The sequence below is a fragment of the Zonotrichia leucophrys genome, chromosome 1A (assembly GCF_028769735.1).
Source record: "Zonotrichia leucophrys gambelii isolate GWCS_2022_RI chromosome 1A, RI_Zleu_2.0, whole genome shotgun sequence".
In the NCBI taxonomy this organism is placed as follows: Eukaryota; Metazoa; Chordata; class Aves; order Passeriformes; family Passerellidae; genus Zonotrichia; species Zonotrichia leucophrys.
In genome coordinates, this window is record NC_088170.1 from 42,147,406 (window position 1) to 42,163,341 (window position 15,936).

Below are 15,936 nucleotides of genomic sequence, written 5' to 3' on the forward strand. Positions count from 1 at the left end.
ACTTGGTTTTAAACAAAGCTGCTACAGAATGGCATCTTGTTTCACAAGGACAACTTCTGAGTAGAGTCAAGTGCATTTCAGCCACAGTAGCATAAACAGCATGCAACACATGACATTAAACAGATGCAACGTCCCTGTTTGAAACATTAAATTAAAACACATTGAACAATCGCTTGAAACAGAGGCCATGCTATAAAATGCCCCTTGCAAGTCACCTTAATCACCAACCCCCACCCCACCCCCACAAATAAATGCTATGCATTGAGTATTTAGTGGTAAAAACTAGTATGAGAGTTTTCCCAGCTCATTAAAGAGCTGAAGTTTGATATCTATTTGTACAATAGAATGGATATAAAATATTACAATTAAAAGTTCATAATCATATTAGCGATCACCTTCAAATGTTCATAAAATCCTCTTTTGGCTGAAGCTCAAAATCATGTAGGTATGTGTGAAATTGTAGCAAATCACTAAGACTCATTCCCTCTAGCTGTTTTTTAAATTCATTCTTCTCTTAATGATTTTGGATTGCCTACCAAAATTTCATATTTATCTGAGCAAGCCTGGCTTACTTAGTGGCACAGTTATGATAGTCTAAGAGTTCCTTTCTCCTAGGTTTTCCAGGAAACAGTTCCCTTTAAAACATGTATTCATCTTTATTTTGTGCAATGTTTTCACAGAGGATAGAAGAGAAGTGCACTAGAGAAATTTCTCTAAAAAGGCATTTTGAAGAAAGTTTTCCTTAACATTTACATGTGACCGAAGTCCTTGGACACTGAAGAACAACTGAATAGAAGTAATTTCCTTTGCTATAAAGGGTACACATTCCTGTAGAAATGGACTACAAAACCACAGTGCTAATAATGCCCAGGTTTTTTAGACCTTTATGATAGACACAGTAATGTACATAAACAATTTGTGTGACACATTATGCTTTTACAGGTTATTTTTGTCTCTTCATAAAAAATAGACTGTAATATAAAATATTAAAAACAAGCTCTAACTTGTACCACACCAAGGTTTTCTATATATGACATCTTAAAAGGAGTATCATATGGTAATATATTAAAATATCATTTTCAAGTAAATTATTCAATTTCATAGACAAGAACAAGTCTATAATATGTATTCCAGCATTATCTAATCCCACTAATCTGAAATACACAAGATAAAGCCTGTGTAAACTTAAAGGAGTTCACTTCCACATTTCTCTATTTCAATCCTATTCATTTGCTGTATGCAAGATTCCCAATGCCTTAAATGTAAGTATTCTTAAATCTAAGTATTGGGGCACAGTCCAAAGAAATTTGAGGAAAACAGGAGCATTTCTCATACACTCCGTAAAAAAGTGAATATAATAATATTTTCAAAAATTACTAATTACTCAGGCTCTTGCTTTCAGATCTAAGAATATCTTGTGAAAATTTACATTGTGTTGGATAAGGGCATGAAAGGGACAGTTCTTCTGTGGTACACTCTGAGGTCAGGGTTAAGTGCTTTTGGGAACAAAGGTTAGAAAGACCTAACTTAAAAATACTTAATACCCATCCACTACAATCAAGGATCAATACATACACATCTCAAAAGTTCTGTTTGACCTCCACCGAGTAAACAAAATGCTTATAAACACATTTATATACAGAAATTTACTCCACCCCCAACATCATGTTTCTCAGGTGTTTATCGTTAATCTCAGAGTTGAGAAGTTCTGAATCATTCATAATTGAAGCTGTGAACGCTGCTTCTGTAACTGCTATCCTGAAAACAGCTTGTAACACTGGCATTCCTTAATGTAACAGAGGCAAAGTTCTGGGTCCAGTAATTGCAGGAGTACCTGAACTTGGCCTGGTATGAACCTGGGTTTGGTTACTAAAGCAGTTATGCTATACTTTCTTCTTCAAAGTATTCTCAGAAACATGACTGTTGTCTGAGATGTTACTCTACAAAAATACTATATAAGCATAGTACATTTTATCTACAGTTGTTTTCTCATTTCCTAATATGCATTGCTATATGTAAATATATTTGAGTTGAAAAATAACATTGTTTTGATAGTGGCAAAACAGTAAGTACATTGCCAGCTCTTTCCCACTGCAAGTCATAATAAATGCTTACTATGGAAATTAATAATTCACTGGCTATTACAAGTGACAATCCATTAAACAAATATTTTTCTATTAAAATATATATATGACCTTGACATTCATTTCTTTACAGTGAATTTTAGAAACTATCTGTATGCATTTTACAAGATCTTTCCCCATCAACAGTTACTGGAGTAGGCTGTTTTAGAGATGTGACTTCCCCACTGTCTTGGAAGATTAAAAACAAGGGTACATTTTTTAATTGCTAGATGTTTCTGCTTCTGTTTTCTCCATTGCTGCCTCAGGAAAAAGCAGTTTTTTAAGTATGTTTGCATAGAATGGTCCATACACTTTTTTATTGAAGTTTACAATGCTTGCATACTGAGATCCCAGAAACTCTATCTCTTTCTGAATCACAGAAAGGCCTCCTGGCATAGTAGGCATACACTTCTGAAAACTCGGAAGAGCAAGCAAGCTTCTCATGAAGAGCTGGATTCGTTTGTCTGAAATGGAATATAAAGTATGCTCAGAACAAATGTAAACCCAAGATGATGCCACAGTCACTTTGTAAGTACCCTGCACATCAGCACAGCAAAAAATCCAACATGTAAGCAGCAACTCTTTCCCAAGATTGTTTTGGAGTGGGAAACAATACTTTAAGTTTCTTAAACAGTATGTTTAAACCCAGAATGGACAGAAAGAAGACTAAAGACTCATTTTATCTAAATTCTTCTCCAAAATATTAGGTTGCCTAGGTTTGTCTCTACATGCACTTTTACAATTATTTCCAGCTGTGACTAACCACGCTCTGCAGCATACCCAGAATACCATTTCCAAGTAAACACCATATCCTTAGTCTTAGTTGAGCCAGTATTTTACTGCAGTAAGAAAAGAGCTTTAGAAGATAATGAGACAGCTGATTAAGCTTGCTGCCAGTAAGTTTATAAACAGACACATACAGTACAACAATTAGGTAGTCTCTTACTAACCAATCAAGGAACAGACAGGATTATTCTTCTCAACAATATGAGCGATTTGACCCATTAAATTACTCTGCATTTCTTCACTAAGAGTGGGAAGACTTCTTTCACTTAGCGACTTGTTCACTATGCTGCAAATCTGGATGCCAATAGCATTCAGAGCCTCCTTCAAGTCAAAACTTCTGGAAGAAAGGGAAAAGTATTAAATTCTTAAGTTTCTCTAGCATAGGTCGTAAATTGCCCTCACACGTCTCCTTTCCCTTTTATTTTCAACCTGGTCTCTGCAATGAGGATTTTGAAAAGTTTTCATCTTTTGCTGCATATTTATGTAAATCTACATATACAGGAAAATTCCTATGTGGAAGATTAAAATCGGGACCTAGCTGTGATACAAATGGGAAAAGTAATTTCATGTGTGCAGCAGTGACACCAGTTCACTTTATCCTTGTGCCCAGCTGTTTTTCTGGGCCATGTGCACAGCATTTCATGAGAAAAAACAGAGTGGAAAACTCTTAAAAGACAGTCACATACATCAGACTTGCCTGTAGCACAAGAAGCCAAAGAAATATGGAGCCAAGTAACTTGAACTACCTACAACAAGCCTGAAGCAACTCCCAAGAGGATTTAGTAAATGTACTGCCACAGTCTCCCCAGTATTAGGAGTGTATGAATGAAGTTTACTACTAGGTTCCAAAATTTGCACACTAACACCAAGACTAAGATTTCATTAAAATCTACCTTTGAAAACACTTGTCTAACATATAGTGGCCTTGTATCATAAAGGGAATATATAAATTATTCAAATTCCATATCTTCCTATTAATAACAAGCACCAGCTATGACACTAGAATTGTTTCCAATTATTTACCATCAAAAAAAGAGTAAAAAAAGGCCTTACTTCTTATTCATGCCTTCAAGAAGAGGAAGGGAGATCCTTTTCAGATGATCAGTGAAATCAGGCACATCTACAACTGCTGCACCCACCATGTTGTTTGTTATGAGAGAAACACAAGCTATGACTTTTAATTGATTGAGCTTTTCTCTCAACTCCTGAAGACGAACTTCATCTGTTATTAGAGTCTAGAATTGAAACAATAATACTAATTTAGCAATAAGGAGAAGATCTAGGAAAGAGATCTAGGATGTAGTCATGAAGCACTATTTTTAATCACAAATACACAAACCCAGAGCAGACAGCAACTGAAATACCCTAAATATGTAGTGTAGTATAGTATAAAGCGGCATTTTGTACAAGTACCAGAAGTAAACCTGTGGCTGGAAGAAAAGTAATGAGGAAACTGAGGACATTGCATCTTATTCCATATCACTGCTGACAAATCTGTAACAAACAATTCAGCCCACGACATAGAATGCTCAGAGGATCCAGAAGACATTGTAATGACCAAGTTACATATAGAACTGTCTTCTGGATTTGGGTGTCTTTTGAAAAAAATGCCAAGATTTGTAACTGATGGATAATAATGAACAACTGTGCTTGACAACCACCAATTCAACCACCTGAGCTGGTTCTGCAAGTGATACATAATCCGCTCCAGGCAAAAAGCCAGCTGATCATACCAAGAGCATAAGTAATCCCCACAGCAAGATGTAGCTGGAGTTCATTTTAGGTTACAAAGAGTTCATCCTGAGCAGCACAGGGGCATTAACATCCAACTGCAGTTAGTAGCAATTTCATAGTATGGCAAGCTAGATCTACCAGAGGACATCTGTATGTAGATCTTACTCAAAACTGCTCACAGAAAGGTAAGGAAGTGGTTTCACTTCTGTCCACTGACTGAGAACACCAAGAGCATCCCCATGTATTTAACAAGTTCTCTGCCAGGCCATCCTACATGTAGCTAAGGCCCTCTCTGGAAATGCAAATGTTAGCCCTGACTGCTGACAAATTTCCCACTGGCTTTATGGAAAGTTGCAGAGGTCAGTAATCAGGAATTGGAGGGAAAAACTGAACACTTAATCTTGAAGCAATAGTTTACACTGAAAGGAAAAACACCTGCTTCAGAGAACTCAAGTTTTTTACTGATTCTGTTCTGAAGAGCAATACCGCCAATTCCTGCTGCTGTTAGAAAAATGGAGTGCTACAATCAGTTCTTTTAAAGACAGAGAAAGCAAAGTACTGTCAATACAAGGCCCAGCCTTTGACCACAGCCAAGATTGCTCTTAGGGTGGAGCTGGTGAGCTATGATTGGAAAGAGCGAGAACAACCTTGACCTTGTTCTTTTCTGGTTGTTGACTTGCCCATCTCAAATTTCAGAATCTGGACTAGAATATAATCTCCTAATTTCAGATTTACTGTGCAGAAATTAAAGGAGTGCAAAAGAGTATTCACTTACTGTCATGAATAGCAAGTTTATTGTATCACACTAATGATTTCATATAGCTGGTAATGTAAAGACACCAAAATACATTTCTTACCTCTGGAATTGTTTTGCAATAATCCCACTGTAACAGTTTCAAGTAGCCATTGTTTAGCACCAGTGTAGGACTAATAATTGGTTTTGAACTACTATCAGCACCAGGGCACGATGAAGACTCATCAGAAATAGATGACAATTCATCCTCTATTGATTCCTTTATCCATTCTGTTGTGAGATTCAGGGCACCTAAGCATTGTAAATAGCACAGATTTACTGCATGCCTTCATCAAAATAAGCACTACCTTGAGAAAAAAAAAGATTTGTATACAGAAGAGAATTCAATTTCTGAAGACTTAAACATAGTGGACAGCTGAGTCTTCACAAATGGTAATTCTCTCCCTTTCTTCCACTGATCATATTCCACTGGTCACCTTTAAATTCTACCTGGTTTGTACAAACTCAGCCACAAATTGTTAAGACTTCAGACAAGATTTTTAGGTAATAGAAGTCTCAAAGTTTGAGTTCCCAAAGGATTGCTTTCCCTTTTTTGGAGAAACCACTTATCAGGTAGGATATAAGACTAAAAGGTACAGGTGAAGGAAGATTAAAATGTTTGATTTGTTCTGGTACAGTTCTTCTCAGGCTGCATAAATGAACACTGCAGGCCCTATCAGTGGCTCAGAGCTCTCATTTTAGAAGCCCCTGCTCCAGATGTTAGCATGCTTACTTATTCTTCTTGGAGGATGCATTTCTGAACACTGTTTAACCAAATCACACAAAACATGTAATAGTGGATCAAGTTGACTTTGCATCATCTAAGAAATTTTGTTCAGAGCCTGCCTTTTGTTTATTAAAAAATAGATCTTAGCCCTTCCAGCTTTCAGGTGCACTAACTGGTTTTACATGCTTACTTCACACTAACAACTGAACAGCTGCACACAAAAGAGAAAAGGCTCATCTTATGGAGGGCTTCTGCATCCAAACAGCACAAGTCACCACTTGTTTGTTTTTCAGACACCATCCAATTCAGGAAATATAAGTTTGTCTGAAGGTGCCTCAGATTACAGACAGACAAACTTGACAGCAAGTTAAGCAACCATCCAGTGATAGCTTGCTTGTTAAAAAATTTTCCCATTACTTACATACAGACAAGAAATTGAAGTTTTCATCTAAGTTAACTACAATTTGTAGAGTTGTTGTAGAGTTGTAGAGTTTTCACAGCATGTATTTAAATGGGCTTCTTTTCAAAGAAAAGTTTAAATTTAATATAGCACGGTACATACTTGGTGTTTCCTCAAGAATTTCCTGGAATTTTGTTCTTTCGTAGTCCACCAAGTTATGCCAGAGGTATGGTCTAAGGCTTTTAATTGTGTAATTTGCCATATCCATCTTCATCAGATCCAAAACATGGAATATTTGTCTGAAAAGAAGAATTTAAAATTTCACATTTTAATTTAATCTATTGATTTTCATCAGCACACGTGAAGCACATGTACACTATCACTTTAATTTCAATTCTGGAGAAGTGAAGGCCTTCACTGGCACTTCAGAGTAACAGATATATTACCTATCATCTGGATTTTTGAAGATAAGGTTTGGCCTAAGTTATAAAGAACAGAACTGATGTAGCATCACTAAACACTACAGCCCTGTAAGTTTTTGAAAAACTACATGAATTGGTATATTTCAGCTAAAATTAACAGATTTTAACTTTTTGGTCACTGACTGCATTAAGAGAAACAATCCTCCTGACGCAATTGTTTTGATTCCCATATACACACACAGTAGAACAACTACCATTTAGTCTTAATATTTCAGCGTACCTCAAGAACACTGTTTTCTGCCCTGTTAGGCAAATGTTTTGCCCTAGTTCAAGTTATAAGATCTTAACTCAGGAGCCTGTAAATCCAAAGTTTGGCCTTCCAAAAGAAGCATGCAATTAACTCTTCAAGAAGAAACAGTACAAGTGTGCTGTTTGCATTTTGTAAGAATGAGCAAGACAGAAAGTTTCTGAAACAGAGATTATTGCAATAGAGTTGTTGGTTTAGATATTCAGAGCTGCCCAGTTTCATCTAGGTATCCTACTCATTTCATTACAAAGTGAGATACACAATCTGGTCAGCATGTCAGAGCTCTTCTTCTTTAACGCTTCAGGAAGTTCTCTTATGGTTTAAGAACAGTTGTTATGCAAACTGACACAACTTCAGACTTCCTTTACCCAGCCCCCCACCTTCCACTGTCTACTACCCTTTCAGAAAGCAATTTTTTTCTCCAAACACCACACTCAAATACCAACCTCAGTAACTCTACGATATTGTCAGTTGCTTTTAACTGTTTTATGTCATTGTCTCTTATTGGAGCACATAACTTTCCCATAGTGTTGATGACATAGTTAGCTAGCCCAGGAATATCAACAGCATTGTGTTCTGCCTGCTGTCTTATAAGATCCGTGTCAAGAACTTCACAAATTTGATTGTGAATCCTGTTTGCTCCAGGAGTCAGGAAAGAAAGAAGAATCTAAAATAGAGGGAGCAAAAAAGAAAAAGCTTATCAATAAAGACCAAACCACTTAGTAAGCACACTTGAGTGAAATTTTAATATTCCTGTCAGGTGTATATAGCTGACAGATTATAACAAGACATTTCAAGACTGAACATTATCAAAGGTTGTGGGGATAAAAGAACTGTTTGGGAAAAAAAAAAAACCAAACCAGTACAGTTCTGCAAAAATGCTCAAACCAATAAAACAAAAAGCAAGTCAACAACTAGACCTGTTCAAAAGCTGGGAGGCTACCCTGTAAAACAAACATTTATGAACTTAAAGTTCTGAATGGCTTAGTATTGTGCCGGGATTGAAGGTTTGTATGCTCACCTGTGCGATAATCAAAAACAATGAAGTTTAAGTGGGCAGGTCCAATCATGTTTATACTGTTGTTCATGCCCTAAGCTCACAGTATGGCTCTGGAAACGGCTAGTAGAGATGTGAAGCTTTGGGAAAAGAGATGACTTTCAACTGATCACTGTGCAGTAAAAGCTGACTGAACATGCCACTGTTTGTTTGCAGCCACATTCCTGGTTAATATAAATATACTACAAATAGACATCTATTTTCAGTTCTGAATAATCATGGCTTTATATTATAAAAGGAAAATCTGAAGGTGTTGAGTCTGATAAGTTACGCAGACCCTTCGGTGAACTAAGGGACTCTTAAAGCTAAGCTGACAAATCAACGCAGAGAAAGAAGAACATTACCTCCTTAATTTCCTCAAAGAGCTTGATAGCATGTTTGTATTCTGGAGGATCTTCATTCAGTTCCGATTCCAAATGATCCCAAAATGCCTTGTGTACAATTTGTTTCACTGTGCCTGCAAAGCTGTGGAGTAAGTCAATTAGATATGGAGAAGACTCACAACCAGCTTCCATCCTTGTAACTGTTTCAGATGAGACTGATCACTTGTTGGGAAACACACCTCCCCAAATACTATGCCGTGCAACCACATCTTTCTTGGATGATAGATCATCAGGTCCCTAAACACAGTCTAGATTGCTCCATTCGTTTCTCCTCCCTTTCCAATACCAGTGCTACTTTGTGCAAAATTCAAGCTCTTACCTGTTTTGTGGGTAGTCTTCCTGTTTTATGCAAAAATTTGCATTTACAGCAATTTCATGAGCTAGAGTCCAGTTTGACAGATTTCTTGTAGCTGCCATCAGTCCATCAAATGTGATAACCTTGGGAGGGCTAGCTGCTGGAACAAACAAGATCAATTCAAGCTAAATATCTATACTGATAAGTGCAATTGAATATACTAAAACCTAGAAATTTTACTACTTGCTAGTTGGACTCCAGTACTCTAGAAGAAGCAACACAAGATTACCAAGTCTTTATATCTTCCTAAAACACTAACTCAGGAAACTCCCAGCTTATCAGGGGTGTGTGTGTTTGTGAGGAAACACCACACAAGCCTCAAAATATTTTGAGGAGCATTTTCATATTTCCGCATCTGAACTAAGATTTTTTTTTCCTTTAAAACAGGATCTTGCATTTCACAGATTTCCTACTAACTGTTCTGTCAAAGCCACCCAACCAAAAGCATGGGCAGTAAGAGATACTAGATGTCCACTATAATTCCAAGCACAATGGCTGTTGAAGAGGTTCCTAAGTTACTGACTCACAAACCCCTCCACTTAAAATCAGTAGATCTTCAGTCTGCTGTGGAATTAAGTTATACTCATTTTTTTAGGAGCTAGCAGCAATGACAAAACAAACTTCACACTGGAAAACAAGAGCAAATTCCTGAAGTTTCTAAATCTTTAAATTCTATAATTTAATTTAGTATTTGGAAGGCTGGTAACAAAGAAAGACAGAGTCAGCTGCCAACTGCAGCTCCACTAATAAGCTTGTTTTAATATAAGACTTAATTTACATAGATGTAAGAAGTAAGCATGGTCTGCAAATGCTTACAGATACAGAGAAACCATATTATAACCAAGGTTTTATTTACCATTACTCAAATTATCCTCTCTGTGGAAATGTGTGTTTTCTGTTTGATTCTAGTATTTATGAAAGAAGAATGTGAATTCAAGATAATTACATGTAACTTGGTATGGTATTACAAATCTGTAAGTTACCGAAATAATTTTTAAGTACAGGGATCAAACAGAAGAAACCCACCCTTTGCACAAAAGCATATCTGGTTGAGTGGGAGGCTGCTACCAATGTCAAGGTTAGGAAGACCATGGTGACACACTTTTCTTACACTTTCTGAAGGGAAGGAGTGCACAGGGAGACCCCCATGGATACAGCTGCTGCTGGTGTTCCACACACAGGAGATGCACTGCTTCACAGCACAGAGAAAGCCATGCCTCTCTGTTAATACTCTTACACAGATTCAGAATCCCAGGTTCTACCCATGACAGCAAGGAGAAACAAGGTAAGTTAGCCTTATTGGTCCATGCACAATGCAGGTGAGGCTGAAATAGGCTTACACGCTGGGGAGCTGGGCTTGCTTGAAGAATCACTGTTAAAGCTCTGCCTGGAATATTCTGTGTCACTGGAAGAAACTGTGCTTTCTGAGAGCCGTGAAGAATCTGAGTCACTGTTCTGGTCATCACTGAGAGGCATTCTGAATCCCTTTACCTTGTTTACACAGTAAACAAGACCTGGAAAGACAAACACAATTCCTATAAAACCAGCACTTACTTTTGTTTGTTTCTCAAAAGTCAGCTACTGATCATTATATTGTGAATGAAGATCAAATAGTTGCCTTTCCTAAACAGGAAAAGCAAAGGAAAGGATTCGGCTTGACAAAAACAGAATCATATAGTTATCAACAAACTATACCTTTTCTGTAAGAAAGCTTTGTACCTTCAGCTGTTTCATACCTTAATGAATCTGTGGGAGACAGTCCCGAAATTGGTCATATTTAAAATAATGTAAGACTGCCCACAGGAACACCTGAAGCTACTTGTTGCAAGAATTTTGGTAGTTTTCAATGTCCATAAAGGCATTTGGTGATGTCACCATCCCCCACCTGACCTCACGAAGAAGTGGTGTGTAGCAATGAGTTTCCTTCCACAAACAGACTCACCGAGTGTAACGACTGTGAAGCAAACACAGAAGTTGCAGGCAGAGAACAGGCAAGTAATTCAGAATATTACATTTCTGACAGGATGTAGCTGGAAGTCTGGCCTTCAGGTGGGTCTGTGCTCAGAATCAGACCAACAATGGCACAGACCCAAAAACCAATCATCCTAGGGGTGAAGGTGGGTGGATAGGTTTTCTGGTTAAGTCAAATGGCAACTCTGAGCCTCTAACATTCTATTTAGCAGAGACAACAACCTCCACTGACAAGTGTTGTGCTTCATAGTGTTTCTGTCTTTGTAAAGAAACTGCCTCCCAGAGATAATCTGCAATTGCAGAAAATGTGGACAGCTGCACAGTGTGATACAGATGATTAACAACTGCATGACAGGAAGCGAAAAATATGTTCATAATTATATTAAAATGAGAATCTGGAAGTCAGCTGTAATTACTACCAAAGGAATTTGGCCCAGATACCAAAAGTAGCAGTCCATCTCCAATTATGACCACAAAGCATTCCGTAGTGGACTTCATGAAGTGACATAGGCAGTAATGATTTCTATCAGCAAATTTAACAGATAACTTCATTTACTATTAAATCACATCAACTTCAGTAGGCAGGGAATACCACACTTTGCAACTGCTGAATTTGGAAAAAAGACACTTTTAGCAATAAAAGGATGATCTTTGTCTGTACTTATGTGAATCAACATATTGTGGTGTCCTGGGATAGACCAAAGGTAGTGAAAATTAAGATTTCTTTATACTGGCACCTAGCTACAGCCTAAAGCTTTTGACTGTTTGGGTACCAACTCATCCTGAATAGGCCTTTATAATTTGATGAGCTACTACACTGATGAGCACCCCCCTGTTAATTGAAATTATTAACATTTCTTAAGTGTGTGTTTACTCTTCCTCCTCCCCCAAGAGGAAAGAGGATGCACTTGAGCACCTTACTTATGTCATACTTTACACTGGTTTTTTTTGTGAAAAGAATTGGTCCCATTAGCAAGAACACAGCTAACAGTTTATCACAGTACTGGAGGAGCCACTAAGAGACACTTGACTAGAACTCAGAGGTCATGCATTCAGAACTTGCAACATTACCAGTGATCCTAAGCATCATAACTCTTATTAGAACAGCAATTTTATAATTTCTCAGAAGCAAATATTTAAAACAGTATTGGCTAAACAAGACAGAGTTGCAAGAGAACCTAAAAAACACTACATACAGATATTTTGGCTTGGAAATTGTATTTAAGTTATAATTAGAAATGGGTCACTAGTTAATGCTAGAGAAGAAACAAAATATTTCTTCAATTAAAATCTGTTACAGATCTCAAAGTTAGTGAAGATCAGAAACTAGTTGCAACAAACTAGTTATAGAACATACTTGAGGTTCTTCATTTCGAACTGCTCATTTAAATACAGTACACTGTACAGAGTGTGCAAAGTTTTTATTACCCTCCAACTAATTTTTTAAAATCAATATAAGAACACTGTATTTCCAGGCTTTAATCTTGTATATCACCCCTTTATTTCCATACAAATAACTAACCTCCAAAATATTAACGTTGCAGGATGTGGTCCATCAAAAGATTTGATTAATGTTGTTTGCAGTGCAGTGGCCCCAAGTCTTGCAAATTGCTTGCGGAGTGTGAGCAATTCACGGCGTGTCTACTGCTTCAGTTCAGGTGTTAAGAACATGGAAGAAGGTAAATGACCATTAAAACCCCAAATACTCTCACAGAATTTACACATCATCATTTCATCAACTTCCTCTTACCTGTAGGCATGACAATGTTAACAAACATTTAGCTTTGCAAGGTTCTTCTGACAGAAGTACTAAACCAGCCATGAAGGCAAGTCAGCACTGACATTTTCCACCCCACCTTGATTTCTAAGAAGATGAAGTGGTTAAGGTAGAATTAGAAGTCCATATACATTAAGTCCTTAAGCACTAGTCCCAGCAAAGGATCAATGCACAGTTGCATTTCAAAGATCCACATGCATTTTGACATATCAAAACCATACCTGCTCCCACAATATATGCACATATACAGACAGCAGAGCTGTCAGTAGGGGGCTTCAGAAGGCTTAAGTAAGAAGTTTCAACACAGCAATAGGAGGTGACACTCAAAAAGCCACTGCAATCTTTTGCCACACTAAATACATTTCCTAGTAGAATGCTTCAAGTACAATAGGAAGTAAGAGTGGGTGTAGTCTGCAGATTCAGAACATTATTGCTAAATTCTACATTTAAAAGATAAACACATCAAACTGAACGTACATGAATATACAAGCAGAACCTGCACAGGCCATTTAAAACACTTAGGCAAAAATACAGTCATTGAGCATATGAAAGGTATGTACAAACCAAAAATGGCATTTCGAATTAGTTACAACAATAGACAACTGAGTTATTCAGTCTTTGCTTTATAGCATACACTGGAAGAGCTGATTTTCCTTATGTTTTTCTAGATAGCACAGAAGTTCTCATTAATAACTAACGGCTAAGTTCATTTAGAACTTTAAATTAGCATATAACAGTCACATAAAAATATGTCAAAATTCAGCCTTGAATCTCTTTGTAACTCACCATCTTGGATAAACAATAGCATCTTGGGTTTTTTAAATTTTGCTTATAAAGTATTACATATTAGGCTGTTGTTTTAATACACATATTAATATCCCAACAGTTCTATTAAAGGATCAGCCTGAGGTTACAACCTGTTTTATTCTGCTACGTTAAAGACTACCCACATTTATATTTATATTAGGTTGGACACCATTTTCTTTCTTTCAATCAGTCCATACTGTAGGGTTTTTTAAGAATAAATGCTTTGGAAGACCAAGCTAAAAGTATCTTCTACATGTACCAACCCCAAGATTACAACTATAAGGAAATAAATTTTCACATTTCTGCTATTTAGACAGGTGAGGATTATTCTTTTTAGTAAAAAGAAAATTAATACAAAACTGCAGATGCTTAAAGGCATCTTGTTCTTAATTGGTTACTGCATCACCCAACTAGATTCTTCATTTAGAACTTACTAAGAGTGCAAGATCAGGTTAGTTTTAGAATACACAAACACACTTTTTATTTCTGTAGCTTTGCTTTAGAAGTTATTCTTGAAGCACCTGGGGGAAGGAGGGAGAAAGAGTTTCACAGTTGGGTATTTTCTTCAGATACCATCTTCAAGCAAAGGTTTTCCACAGCCCTGCTTTGTTCAAAGGAAGTGTGCATGGACACAGAGACTTATGAGTGCTCTGTCCAGTTTTACCACTATGAAAGTCTTAACTTTGTTTATTCTGCTGGGTTCACATTCTTACTATCTTCAACTGGCACCGACTGAATCTCATTTGGTCTAGAGTTTCCCTTTCACTGACTCCACCTCTGTCAGCACTCACCACACAAGAACAGAAAAGAGCCTTTGTTAGGAGTTACTTGCATTTTCTCCCGCCTCATTTTTCACAGTTTACAGCCGGCATTTCTCCCCTTTAGCTTTCTAGTTTCACAGCTCTTGGAAGAGATACTTCTCTCCGTGAAGGCTTAAAAAACCGTATTGGCGAGAGTGAGCCGCGGCCGAGCGCCCCGAGCGCTGCCCGCGGGAGTGACCTCCGCCCGGACAGGCCGGCGATGGGACCGGGGCCGTCCTGCCGGCTGCCCTCCCCCGCGGGGGGAGAGACACCGAGGGGAGCCGGCGGCTCCTCCTCTTCCTCCATCTGTTTCGCTGCCTGTCTCCTCCCCCGGCCCCATGTTTTTAACACTTAGCAAAGGCAGGAGTTTGGCACCCTCCGACCAAAACAAACAGCGTTTCCAAGGACAGGTCCGGGCGGAGGGAGTCCGGGGGAGAGGCAAGGAGAGAACACTCCCTGTCAGCCCCAGAGAAGGCGAGCCCGGGCACCCACCCCTAAGCGCCCCAGCCCCCGTCCGCCGGGGAGGTGTCGGGGTGCCCCTGCCCTGCTCACCAGGGCTGCACAGGGGGACCCTGCGGCTGCGCCCGTCGGGGCGTATCGTCCCGGCGCACAGTAAGGGAAGGCGAAAGCCCAGGAGACACGGGGCAAGGAGAGAACTACGGACCCAGCGCAGGAACTGCGAAACCCACTTGCTGCAGCGGGTTCCCCACCGGGACAGCAGAGCGACGGGCCAGTCCACTACCTCCCTGCCACCCACACCACACAGGAGGGTGGCAGCCCCGAGCTAGCACTGTCCCGGACTCACCCCGCGACTCATGGCCCAGTGTGCCCGGACACCCCGCAGCGTGTCAGCTCCGCCGGCCGGCCGGAGCAGCCCTGCCCTGCTGTCCCCAGCCGGTCACTCACCGCTGCCCCTCGCCGTCCTACACAACGCTCGCCACGGCCGCACACAACTCCCCCCTTCAGATTTAAAGACCCAGCCCGGACTATTAGTGTCTTCCTCGGGCACGTCCATCTCTGACGGTGGAAGCGGGGAGGTGCGTCATCTTTTCCTGCCTGCCAGCGGCGAGTTATACACGGCGCTTGGGCCAGCCTCCGCTTATGCCGGTAGAAACTAACCGTATCTCCTCATTTTGCCTGCGACTGGACACTAAGTTTGGGGAAATATGCGGCGACACGGGAAGATGCTTCGACGGACTCCCCCGCGCTGGCAGTGGGCCGTGCCGGCGTGCCGGGGGTAGGCCGGGGGATGGGCCGGGTGGTGTTTACGGAAGGGCCCCGTCCGTCCGGGCCGGGGCCGCCTCGGTCCCGCCCCCGGGCCGCGTCGGGGACGGGAACACCGACCCCGCGGAGCCCGGGCGTGCGGGGGAACGGGACAGTGTCCCACGCCGCGTGTGCCCGCCTTTGTGCACTGCGCTGCAAAGGGAGCTATAACTACGTTCTGCCCTCGTTTCCTTACCCTATCGATGGGGGAGCAGTGTGGCGCCCCTCCGC

The 15,936-nt window shown here is 39.8% G+C and overlaps 1 protein-coding gene across 8 annotated transcripts; it reads right to left on the reverse strand.

Annotated features, from left to right (window-relative positions):
• Window positions 1-866: 866 nt before the first annotated feature.
• Window positions 867-15,693, reverse strand: TCP11L2 (t-complex 11 like 2). Of its 8 annotated transcripts, none has more exons than XM_064702536.1 (11): window positions 15,562-15,693; window positions 12,581-12,702; window positions 10,428-10,601; window positions 9,052-9,187; window positions 8,694-8,814; window positions 7,739-7,959; window positions 6,726-6,862; window positions 5,501-5,688; window positions 3,963-4,144; window positions 3,074-3,246; window positions 867-2,587 (listed from the first exon to the last, which is right to left on the reverse strand). In XM_064702536.1, exons 3-11 carry the CDS (start codon window positions 10,561-10,563, stop codon window positions 2,343-2,345), a joined length of 1,539 nt encoding a protein of 512 aa, XP_064558606.1. In that variant the 5' UTR covers window positions 10,564-10,601; window positions 12,581-12,702; window positions 15,562-15,693; the 3' UTR covers window positions 867-2,342. The 8 variants fall into 8 exon arrangements, with proteins under 8 accessions (XP_064558606.1, XP_064558602.1, XP_064558603.1 ...); XM_064702532.1 differs by lacking the exon at window positions 15,562-15,693 and adding an exon at window positions 15,349-15,555; XM_064702533.1 differs by lacking the exon at window positions 15,562-15,693 and adding an exon at window positions 15,349-15,555 and having other exon boundaries at window positions 12,581-12,705.
• Between the last annotated feature and the right edge of the window lie 243 nt (window positions 15,694-15,936).

Bases quoted from the DNA above. Each gene is read 5' to 3' on its own strand.
- TCP11L2 (XM_064702536.1), bottom strand. From the start codon at position 10,563: ATGCCTCTCAGTGATGACCAGAACAGTGACTCAGATTCTTCACGGCTC. The intron at 8,815-9,051 runs GTAAGAGCTTGA...CTTACTCCACAG, and splicing joins GAAGACTACCCACAAAACAG to CTTTGCAGGCACAGTGAAAC. The intron at 7,960-8,693 runs GTAATGTTCTTC...CCTCTATTTTAG, and splicing joins TCTTTGAGGAAATTAAGGAG to ATTCTTCTTTCTTTCCTGAC.